Source organism: Thunnus thynnus, chromosome 12 (genome assembly GCF_963924715.1).
Source record: "Thunnus thynnus chromosome 12, fThuThy2.1, whole genome shotgun sequence".
Lineage (NCBI taxonomy): Eukaryota > Metazoa > Chordata > Actinopteri > Scombriformes > Scombridae > Thunnus > Thunnus thynnus.
In genome coordinates this window covers 7,558,840-7,571,364 of record NC_089528.1, presented here as the reverse complement: position 1 = coordinate 7,571,364, position 12,525 = coordinate 7,558,840, and the positions used below count along the sequence as shown (strand labels likewise).

The following is a 12,525-nucleotide window of genomic DNA, read 5'->3' as shown; positions in this document are numbered from 1 at the left end:
TATCTTAAAATCTACAAGATCAATTGGTTCAAAATTTTGTACAGACATTCATGGTTCCGAGAGGGTGAACCTTAATGACTTTTGTTGATTCTCAGACCTTTCCTCTAGCGCCACCATGAGGTTGATATTTGTGTTTTTTAGTGACATGTCTTGACCTGGAGGAACTGCCATAAAATAAGGTTTACATTCATGTTCCCCTCAGGATGAACTGTAATAACTTTAGTGATCCCTTAACTTTTCCTCTTGTGCCATCATCAAGTCAAATCTTTAATTTGTCCAGTACTTTAGTTTGAGGCCAAATACCCGCAAAGATTCCCATTCCCATCAGCCTCGGCTGTACTTTGTGTTAAGTGCTAACTAGCAAATGTTAGCATGCTAACACACTAAACTAAGATTAACATTATCATTGTTGACATTAACATCTAGCACCAAACTGTCTTGTTTGTTAATCAATCTAATATGATCCCCTTCAGATGTTACTTCATGTTACAACATGAGACATTAAGGGATAACACTCACACAGGATCAATCAATTAATCAATTAGTCACTCAACAGAAAATTAATCAGCATCTTTTTAGGTAATAGCAAAAATACCAAACATCTCACATATGAAGATTTGATGCTTTTATCTGTTTTGAATTGTTGGAAATTCAGTCATTGTAAATACAATCTCTTCAGGTTTTGTTCTGTGGGTTTGAAGATGTCAGCCTGGGCTCTGGGAAATTGTACTAGGCATTTTACACTATTTTTTTGACATTTTATAGATGAAACAATTAATTTGAGTAAATCATTGCCAGATTAATTAGTAATGTTGCAGCACTAATTAAAGTTGCAGGCCCTAAAACAAGCTGCAGCTGCATTGTTTAACAAAGCATACATTGTTTCATTGTTTCCACGATGAGCCAAGTGAATGTCTAGAAATCATATAGGGCCCCTGACAAGTAAAGTCTGGGGCCCCTGAATGTAATCATCTTTAATGAGCGACCTAATTCCGAGCAAAATGTCGTGGATTTGATGATATGCGTTGAGTTTGGAACATGATGAATATACAGCGGCAGAACCTACAACCCTGCCCACCCCCCCCCCACTCCTCTCTCTCTCTCTCTCTCTCTCTCTCTCTCTCTCTCTCTCTCTCTCCCTTCTCTCTCTCTCTCTCTCTCTCTCTCTCTCTCTCTCTCTCTCTCTCTCTCTCTCTCTCATTCATGTGCCTGAGTACTGAAGTCGGAGGCGCTCCTCGGGTTTTGCCAGTGCGCACCACGGCATCGCTTTGCATCACTCTGACCGGCTGTTGCTGCGCCCGGAGCACCTGCAGGCGCGGCGGAGGGAGGAAAATAAAAAGGGGCAAAGAAAAGAGTGCGCAGCGGCGGGGACGCTTTCAGGAGCAGAAGAAGGAGAGCTGAGGGCCGGCGGGAGGAGCGCACCATGGCCTCAAAGGAGACCACAGCGGCGGGCTTCGTCAACGTCAGCAGGGAAATCACAGGTGAGCTCAAACATGAGTTTTTCCCCGAGTTTTTTAACCGCTCATAACATCTCTTGAGGAAGGGAAGAGGAGAAGGGGAACAGGTTTTTAGGACGCATGGGATTAGTTTTTTTTTTCTTTACTCGGCTGCTCTTTAAATCTCCGCTTTCCAGTGTGTTTGATTTGAAAGGAGTTATCACCGCAGGGAAGCGCAGGAAATGTCTCCCAAGGCTAAACCAGACTTAATGGCTGTTGAAGCTTGGAAAGATTGTAATCCCATCGATCTCGGAGCGGGAGTGTTCACTTTCGGATTGATTTGGCATAAAGATCTGCCGTGAAATTTATCGCGCACAGGGGCCCCGTTGTGCTGTCAGAGTTATATGAAAGTGTTACAGTGCGTGCGTGACGTTGATGTGCATTCATTATGAGTTTTCATCTCTTTCTTCTCTCGCGTGTGTGCGTGGGAGTTATTGTGCGACCAGGAGCGCTTTGCGTGCAGCAGGCAGCGTGGGTTCAGCTGCACAGAGCCTGAGCCTCTCTCTCTCTCTCTTTGCTGGGATTGGACAGTGCAACACACACACACACACACACACACACACACACACACACACACACACACACATAGATTTCCACACTAACATGTTTGGATGGTAAGATGTTAAAGAAGGTGTGTCTCTCACTGCTAATTATCCTGACATGGCGAGTTAAATCCCGCTGTTTACCAGCTCAGCCTGGTCAAACCCCGTCTGTCTGGCCTGCTGATAAGAGCCAGGCAGTATTAAGCCATCAACACACCTGCCACATCTCAGCCAATGGGGGATAAGATGGGGAGGGGGAGATGTGGGAGGGGGGAGGGCTGAGTGAGCAGATCCATCAAACTGTCAAAAAGCCAGTGCGGATATGAGATGGTATTAAAGGGGAAGGGGGGACTGACACATCCTGGTTGTTGGACTGGCCCCTCTTCACCCCTTCGGGAGCAGATGCCGAGGTCACACCAGTAGGCCTTCGGGGGGCCCGCAGAGTGTGTTAAAAGGTTTAAGCGATTGGGTCTTACCCAGCTTAACGTCAATAACTCTCTGTTTGTCTTTGGCTGATCCTTGCTTCGATCTGCCAGTGTGCCACCACACTCCCCCAACCACCAAACAGACGCCCCCCCCTCCTCCCTCACCCTTTCCCTCCCTCCCCTCCATTCCCGCCTCGTCCTCCCCGCATCTGCTGCTGCTCACTCAAGTGTGAGAGCCAACTTCATGGTTGTTGCCGGATGTGGAAAGTGAGAATTATGAGAGTGCAGCATAGTGAGAGAGTACAATGGAGCATCGTGACACAGCATGACTCGCTGTATCTCCATCTGGTGGGCTCTATGGGTGCATATTTAGCATGGGTGGCCCTTGCTGGAAATGCGGGCTGTGAATTTCACAGCTTGAAGGCATATGCGCATGTTTGAAGTCTGAGGATATAGGTTGCGATTGTGTGTCTCAGGTTGTATTATGTCGGTGGATGTTTCCTTTTGGATTGTGCAGGGGATGTAAATGGAGGAGGCCTCCGGTGCGGTTCAGTGAGCTTCAGCAGGGTCATGTGGCATTTTGTAGAGGCCCCAAAAGATTCTAGCTCTGGATCTTGTAGTCAGTTCCATTGAGATGAGCCGCGCTGCTTCTATCTTTCTCTGAGGCTAAAAATAGCCCAGTTATGAGTCCTCTACAGCTAGAGGTTGTGTCTGCATGTGTGTGTGTCTGCCTGTCCTCATGTTTGTGTCTTTGTAGCTGTCTACTTGTCTCTGTGACTGTTAACCCCTGTGCGGCTGTCTTTAAAGGAATAATCCGCCAGTGTATCCCTGAACTGACAATAAGAAAGACAAGAAACTATGACAGCATCGTCCGCATTAACATGGTGATTTTACTGGGAGATGATTTATGATTCGCTATCATCACATTCAAACAGAACTCATTTGGATGACAGATCTCAAACCAAAGCTCTCAGATAACACAGTCACTGATTCATTTTCAAAGGATCAACTTCAAACACCTGCTAATGATGTCCTAAATCCGAGTCTTAACGCTCAGATGTCCAGCTTTACTTCACTGTTGAAAATCACTTTAGTAGCACAATGTACAAGTGACAAATTTAAAGCAAAAAACAACATAAAGTGTCTCAGTGGGGTGTTGAGCCATGCAAACCTCCAGAACAGCTTCAGTGCTCTTAACTCTGCTGGAGGGACAAACACTGTTCTTGGCTGACAAAACAATCTCCACTCAAGGTCCTCTTACTTGCTTGTACTGGAGCTTTCAACCATCTCACACAGTCTCCATCAGCAGCAGCATTTTATTAAATTGTCATATAAATGTAGAATTTCAAACTTTTCATGATTTATGAGGACTTTTGATACTTTTAGGACTTTTTGTCCATGTTAGCTTAGACGTTCAGCTTGGCCTTGAGCAAACTTCATACACTGATGGATATGTAATTCAGTCAAAAGCTCCAGGATAAGCACGTAAGGGGAGCTGGAGTGACAATTGTTTTATCAACTGTCAAGCTTAACCATTCTTGGTGTTTTGATGATGACCAGGGATGTAGCAATCTGATATGCTGGTTTGTTATCAGCACTGATATTGACCCTGTTAAGCGGATCAGGTATTGGCCATTACAGTACGTTCCTGATGCACATTAAATATAATTTCTTTGTCAGTGTCATTATAAAAATTGTTTCCGCTATCCGTTACATTCATTCAGTCACAGAGGCCCGATGACTCATGACTGATGACTGCTTAGCAATACAAAAATCCCTGGCCTCATGTTACCTTACATACTTTATAAATAATCCCAATGAGTTCTACGCAGTGTGGTGAACAGATTTTAAAATTTTAAGATTCAAGATTTAGTCTATTGCCATTTTCTTGCGTATTTGCATACACTAAAAAACTAAAATGCTGTCCCTCCCAGCCCACAGCAGTGTAACAACAACAACAGAAAGGATAAAGGAAGTACATGTCTCAGTTCAGTGTAGACAACTTTTGCATGTCAACGAGTGACCAATAATCCATTTTACATTATCCTGTCCAGAGAACATTGGGCATTAAAAATTAGCCTAGCTTGCCCAGCTTACTCATACTCATTTAACCAATTTTTGCCACCCATTTGCAATGTTTCTTAGGGGTGCACCAGTCTGGGCTTTAGTATAAAAAATTCATTGATTCCAACTTAAATCAGTCTCACTGGACTGTTGACTGAATTTTGAGCACCACAGCAACTATGTGCACAATATAGTTTTATATTTACCAATATTTTCTAGCAATTACTATTGTTTTAGCAGAGGCCCCATTATAGGGTAGGGCGATGTCTACAGAATTGACATATGATGATGTCCTCAGTGAAACATAGCGATGGACGATGGAATCAAAGTAAAAGCCACATTAGCATGTGACTTTAACACACTGCATCTTGATGAAGCAGTACAAAAAACACACACGCAGAGGTATTACCTTCTGTAGGTTGCAATATGTCCGTTACACTTTTTACTGTGTGACATGCAGATTCGATCCGGGCCGGCCGTACCAAATTGGTGTGTCTGAGTGTGCGGTAGTGCGTGTGTGTGGTGTTTGGGGCAGCTTTTAAATCATGTTATGATGGTAGAGGGCTCAGTGGTGATGACTGTCAGATCGGCCCAACCCTACCCCATTAATTTCTTTTCTGCTCTGTTCGTTTGTTGCTGTGAGCTTATGCTTCTAAATAAATATACGCATCGCTTCCACTTATAGTTAAAAGACACATTACACATGGAGGGAAAAAAGAGTCAGAGCAGATCTATACTCTGCATTGAGTTTTCAGTATCTGGAGAGAAAATTGTGCTTCCCTAATGCTTCTTTCAGGAGTTTTCTTTAATTTGTTAACCAGCTGCATATTTCAACGTGTATATTTTCCCCATAAAAGCTTTTCACGCTGTTTCAGAGTGCATCTTAGGCCATCTTTTTATTCTTTTATGTGTTTACATAATGTAATTAGCTTCCCTGTTTTTATCTTTTTTTTCCCCCTCCGCTCTTCCTCCCTCTCCAGAGAGCATCAGAAAGGTGCTGGACAAGCAGGCCATTAAGTTTGTGCGAGCCATCAAACAGGACACCAGGAGTGGCAAATCAGAGGACAGGATTCTGGTGAGTGACCCCAAATCACCCTCATTCCCTTCTCACCAGCCGTCCTTCATCACTCTGCGGTCGCACCACCTCAATGGCCACGTTATTGAAGTGAAAGCGTCTTAACGCGAGAGGCGTTGAATATGGAACAGGACGACTTCTTACAGGGAAAATTGAAATCAATGGAACTTAATTGAGATGAATTGAAAGGGCTATAAGAAGTCGCAGATTACGCATCCCAAGACACACAACAGACGCGTTGAAAATCAGGCTTAAGGCAGATGCTGCCTAAGCAGAGCAAAGTGGACACCATGCCATGGCCTACTGAGTCCGTCCTCAGAGTTTATTAGATGTGGCAGGATGGCCTTAATGCCACAGGCAAGAGATTGGTGCGTGTATGTGTGTGTAAGCCCGACATAGTGTTACTGTACGTATAGGGGCATCGTTTATTGTTTTTTTGTTTTTCTTTTGAAGAAGAAGAAGAAGCCTTCTGCATGCCAGAGGGTGTGTGGGCAGCCTGCGAGCCAAGGCCACTGCTGCTATTGAGAAATTGTCAATTAGTCAGCCACATTAGCGAGTGATCAGTTACTCACTCGCAGTTGCTATGCGCGAGAGAACGAGCTCATTTCCTCCCCTGAAGAAGACAAAAAGGACAAGCTGATAAGCGAATCAAAACTATTAATCAGTACTTCTCAGTTTTCCGCCTCTGCTATTATTTAGCGTTAGTCTCCCCCCCCCCACCCCCACTCCTTATATCTCCATCATTACCACACCCCTCTATTTTTGTCATCCTCTCTCTTTGTTCCCTCTCTCCCTCCCTCCCCCTCTTATCTGTCCATCTCGATCATCCTCATCCCCGTCATCACCCCAGCCCCCCTTCCCTCCTTCTCCTCCCCCCCCCGCCACGCCGCTCGCCTCTCACTTTCTCCCACCTCTCCCTCGTTCGTGCCCTTCCTTCATCCCTCCATCTTTACTCAAACCTGTAAAAGGGTATTGAGCTCCTCTTTCCATCAGAGGCAATTCAATTAGGTCTCCGCCTTACGAGAGTTTTTTACTATCCAAATGGGTCTTGGCTGCCGCTGCCACTGCTCCAAATTCTTTCAAGGAAGGGAGGGGAGGGAAGGGGAGGGGGCGAGATGGGTATAGGCATCCATTCTAGCTCGTTGTGAAGGTCTGCCCTCTAAAAGGCAATCTTTTCACTCTAATGGATAAATTCGTTTGGATGTATGAAGGTTGAACACATGAGGGAGTTTGTAAATAGACTGTTTGTTTCAGTCTCTCTGGGTATTGAGCACAAAATACTTGCTCATGCTTGAAAATGTCACACATGGCACGGGTAGTTAGAAAAAAGGTGGAGTATATGAGGATTGCTTTCTAAGACGGAGCTGAAATTTAGCCTTGAAAATCACTTCTCTAAGCCTGAAGGCTTAGGCAAGGCCTTCCTTTACCTCTATCCTCCCTTTCATGTGCATCTCCCCTTCACGACTGAAGTAGATTTTAGCAGGTCGAATTGTACAGGATCGTGGCTTTCATCTCAATTGTGGATTGTTTAGTTTGTGGAGCCTTTAATATGTTATACATTAAATTTATATTGTATCTCTAAAAGTCTTTGTTCTACATCTTGCTCTTTGTTTTTGCCCCAGTTTCCCCTTCTGGAGACTGCTGGTATCCAGCTGTCTGTGTGTGTTGACTGTACCAGCCGTCACGCTGCGACACACACACTCACACACATGGGGTTGACTCCCCCACCCATCTCAGACAGGCACAGGGAGGGCTCAGCATGACACCCAAACGGCACCCAAGGCGATGTGTTGGGGAGCTTCAACATGCACACACACACACATACACACATGCGTACGGCTTGACATGTGCGGGGGGCATCTACACAGACACACATGGTTCAGTGCATCAAAATTTGCTCGCATACACACTCTTACAGCCATTATTAGATCACCCTATTTGAAGATTAGAGGCAACTCAGAAAACAAAGCATCTTCAAAGGCAGAGAGGGAGAGAGAGAGAGAGAGACAGTGGGGGAGGTTAGTGGGGGGAAGGAGTGGGTGGGTGTGATGGAAGGGGAGGGCGCCTCACCAGAGGAAAGGGAAGAGAGTGAGGGAGAAAGAAAGGGGGGGAAAGGAATTCTCTGATGTGTTGTGATGCCCCAGTTGCCGATTTGGCTCTTCCGCCACTTATTTATCCTGATTGGTCGCTCCGTTTTATCCTCTGTCAACTCTGCGGTTCCCTCGTCTCCTACCTAATAATGGGCCTATTACTGGCTGAGATTGCCACTGTTTGACAGTCCTGAGCACACTCGGATGCATCAGACACTTATTTCCACTTAGGTCCTGCGGTTACGTGGAGGTCCGTCTCATGAGACTCCAGCAGGACTGGGGTTTGAGGTCGAGTTTGTGGTGCCGCATTTAAAGAATTAGGTGTGTGTGTTGATTTAGGGGGGATGTGTACAGCAGGACTGTTTATGTAGAAAAGTGGTGGCGGTGGGTAATGATGAATAACAGCATGCTCAGCAATCACTTTTAAAGCTGCTTTATTCCACATACAACAAATAAGTTCTCAAATCACTTCCTGGAACTCCTCAAGCTTAATATTGACTTAATAATACATACTTTACTTTTTATGTACTCATTATTGTAGTGTACTTCTACTCTATTTCACCTCTTCCCTGTTTAATGTTTTATTTTATGTGAACTGGGGGTCTGAAAGACTGTAAAACTCACCGAGAGAAGCTTGTGATTTTGGGCTGTAAATAAAATAGACTTGTAGAAGAACAGTTTACAGTTGTTCGAATTCTCAGATGTGGATGTGCTGGATATAGCTGAGCTTAGTAGTTTTGGATGAAATAAATAAGTAAATAAAAGTAGTGTAGAGCTTATTCGTTCCAAGATATGCGCCGTGTTTTGTAGTTCATCTGCATCATCATTATCTTTCTTTGAGATTTCTTCCTTCCTCGCGTCCCAGATTTACCCTCACGAATCTCATTTTCCTTAATTCACTTGTCTCGTTATTTTAATTTTGTTGTTTTACTTTTTCCTTCTCATTTTTGTTAATAAGGTAATGTGTCTCTTTTACCGCTTGGAATTTCTTAACCTCATTTGCACAAATTAGCGTGTTCAATCTTCTCTCCGTGCATCTTTTTAATTATTGAATTTTAGTGCTGTTTGGGATTGTGAAATTACTTCTGTTCCTCAGCGCTCTGTCCAGTGTGTAAACTGATCGACTCGTGCTTAACTGATTTATTCAGACCCTGAGTTAAATCAGTGGTGGTAAATCCTAAAGCGTACATATTGGCATTGAAACTAGGTGTAACTGCTTTAGTGCAGTGGTTGCTAAAGAGCAAGAACCTCTCCAAGAAGTCATACATGAAATCTCAAAACTTCTTTGGAGTTACTGGACAATTTTTACTTTTTGCTCACTCTTCCACACACAGAGAAAATAAAATCAGGTTCAATTTGATATAGAGCGTAATTTTCTTCATTTTTAAGGGAAAATACTAACAGTTACTGTCTAATTTATAGACATATACAACATTTGAACAGACATGGCTTCCCTTTTAATTGATCACAAGCTAAAAAGTTTGGGAACTGCTGGATTCCTGTAAACCTTGACCTCCAGCTCAGTTCTTTTAACTGCATAGAAAACTAAGAGGAAGTTACTCATACTGTAGCTGGGTATGACAAATGATTTTTCAATTAAATGGTGGCTTTTTCCATCAATATAGTATAGTATAAAGTATGATATACTCCCTGCAAGGACAGCTAGTGTGTTCTACAGATCTGGGTCTACCTGTTGATGACGAGTCTATACCATGGAACAAAGTGTGGGGTACAGTGGTAGAATCCTCTAAGATCAACAGATCCACTTGAACTTTGGGTGGGGGTGGGAGGGTCGCCACCAGTAGGGTGTGTGGGGAGAGCAGGGTAAAATGTTTAGAAATACTGTATATGTCCTGTATTTTATGCGTATTGGCTGTAATTTCCTTGCTCTCCTTTTGAGAAAATTAAAAAAAAAAACATTTGATCACAAAAAAAGTATGATATGCTCTCTGTCCACTTATTAGATACATTTGTACAATCTATTGCAATCCAGTACAACAGCTCTGCTATCCTAAATTCAACTTTCATAAAGCTGATACATTTTCAGTTTTTGTTGAGACTGTTAGGAATATGATAATTATACTTTGTTCATTATTTAGATCACAGTGGGTGGTAGACTTCTACTGGACTATATTATATTGAAAGGTATTAATATTTTGTCCAGTACATTTACATACATAAGAAGGGTAAGTTTTAGAAATTTGTGCAACAAAATCCAGCACAGAGCTGCCTATTGTGCACATTGCTGGTTACTTTGTCACTTGAATAATGCACTTCTACTTTTTAACTTGCGGTTGTGGCAACAAAATATGATTAACGTGACAACTTTCCAGAGTTGTGAAATCTTGTCTCATAGTATAATAAACTGTTGTGTGTTCCTGGATCGTTACCTGAAGCAACACGCTCCTGCCGAAGCAGCTCCTTGCATTTATTTTACGCCCACTTGTGTCAGTAGATGTATGGAGAGAGATTTCATTGACACTGAGGCAAAACTCCACCCATTGGTGCTCCTAGACAGACACATTTATTTAATCTGAGATCACTGCATTTGACAATTACAAGTGTTGTAATTTACTTTTCCATTCAGCCCACTTTCCCTCATCTTTCTTGATCTAAATCTATCACAGCTTGGCTACATTTCTGAAATACCGTTTCCCAGAGAATGTGACTGACCATCTTGTGACTGACTAGGTGCAGAGAGCAATATAGCATCCAAAGCAACAAAACTGGTCCAGCATAGCCAGGAAGACTTCCAAATGCTGTTTTTGTGGATTTTTATGACTTCATTATCACTATATAATGACACCATATAGAAAGGACTGGGGGAGGGAGAATGGTGCAGACTCACAAGAACAGAGTCCTGATACAAACCCAATATTTTTGCACTGTGGAAGGTTCATGTTTTAGACAACTGAACCAGCAGGACAGTGAATATATGATCAGTGAGGCACACATCGTGAGTGGTGGTAAACACAGTCTAAAGCAGGAGACCCACTGAATTGCATAAACAACTTGTACAGTTTAAATGGTGAGACTGGGCCTTGCTTTCAGCTCAGATGACACTGTGTTGCAGAGAGAATCCAACTGTGTGTTGGACTATGAAAGAAAGCCGAGTACAAAGCAGTAAAGCAGAGACAGGCAGCGCTAGCGGCAGAATCTTACATTCTCTCGGTGCTTACACCGCTCTGTCAACACCCCCGATTTTTTTGTGTAATATGCTTGCGTAATGGCGAACATTACCACTGCATCCATATTATCCACGATTTCTTTTCACGGCTTTTCCCTTTGAGACGCTCTGCGTGGAGTCATTTTCTCTGCGAGTATCCGGATTTACCATCTGACGGTGCGTGGCGAGAGCTCAGTGCTGTAATTAGGTCTGTGCTTTCTTTGATTATCATAACACATGTTGGTAGCCTGTGGCAGAGAGTCTATGAAGTGTGACTACTGACCTTCTCTCATCCCCCATGAGGAGGAGACAAAGGGTAAATGTGTGTGTTGCCTTTTAGCCCTGCCAATACACACAAAGTATATCTCTGCCTCTATCTTTCCATCCTATTCATTTCCTTTCTCTCCTTTTGCTCCCTCACTCTTATTGTCCTGATCCTCCTGTACCCACCCCTCCTCTCTTCTCCCTCTCTTCTTCCTTCATCCATTTGGCCTCTCCCGCACTCGCCGCTCGTCTCTATCTCCATCCCACATCCTCAAATTTGCTCATAGTTTTTTATTTTCTTCTCCCCTTCTTCCTCTCATCCCATTCAACCAATCCCTGCCACTTTTCAGCCTCTTTTACTTCATCTTGTACACTCATCTCTTTCTCCCATCTGCAACCCTGCAACCCCTTCCCATTATCTGTCTCTTTTTCCCTGTCTTCTCTCTCTTTTTAAGAGGTCCTCTGGCTTTCAGAGCGCTTGCTTGCCATTTCTTTGATTTAGAAGCATTGGACTCAGTTTTTATGGGAGAATCTGGAACAAGATATGTGTTGTTTTTGAGCTTTGCATTTATTTCCTCTCATTTGGCTTCATCTCTCTCTCTCTCTCTTTTCATTCACCCCCCCCCCCCTCTCTCAACCACTCTAAAGTCCACTTTTAAAGCAGAACCTGGGGCATCTGTGCTTTCAAACCCCCCTGTCACCTACGCACACATGCATGCACATAAGCTGACAGATTGACTGATGGCAGGGTTGCGTTCTTATGATGCTGAGTTCACTTGAGTGATGGTGACTGACTGTGTGTGTTGCTGTGTGTGTGTGTGTGTGTGTGTGACAGAGAGAGAGGAGAAACAGGCAAGCGTAGTCTAAAGCCAGCTTAGCAGGCTGTTGTGCATCATTATACGTGCATGAGAGTCCAAAAGGAGTGCGTGTTGCTGTACCAGCATGCTGGACTTATCCAAATGTCTGTATCGGAATGTTTCTGATTTTGCACTGTGTGTATGATGTGTGCGTTTGTGTGTTTTAAAATGCCCTTGCGGTCGGGCCAGAAATACCGCAGGGGGCCAAATCTGGCACTGATCCTTGGCTTGTTCCCTCTGAGGCATCACTGCGACTCTCTCTCTCTCTCATACACATACACACGACCCAGAGACACACTTTGATTTGCACCATCTCCTTTGAAGTGCAAGACCCAGAGCCTGACAGCTTATGATTAATATAAGCCCCCGCCCTCTGCCCTCCGCGCTGCACGTTCGTACAAACACACACAGCCAGAGAAAGATCCAGTTGTTGTTTTCGGCTCGTACGTGCACGTACTGTACACACACACACACACATACACACACTCTCTGTCTGTATGACGCACACTCCCACCCTGCCCTCGCGGTCCGCTTCGGGGGCCGGCT

The 12,525-nt window shown here is 43.9% G+C and overlaps 1 protein-coding gene across 3 annotated transcripts in view; it reads left to right on the top strand.

Moving 5' to 3' along the window:
- The first annotated feature begins 1,201 nt into the window (after nucleotides 1–1,201).
- Nucleotides 1,202–12,525, top strand: part of carmil3 (capping protein regulator and myosin 1 linker 3) — a 77,183-nt gene continuing 65,859 nt past the window's right edge. For all 3 annotated transcript variants that reach the window (XM_067605035.1, XM_067605034.1, XM_067605036.1), the window contains exons 1-2: nucleotides 1,202–1,481; nucleotides 5,508–5,602. In XM_067605035.1, the coding sequence (XP_067461136.1) occupies nucleotides 1,424–1,481; nucleotides 5,508–5,602 (153 nt within the window). In that variant the 5' untranslated portion in view covers nucleotides 1,202–1,423. The remainder of the gene's footprint in view (nucleotides 1,482–5,507; nucleotides 5,603–12,525) is intronic.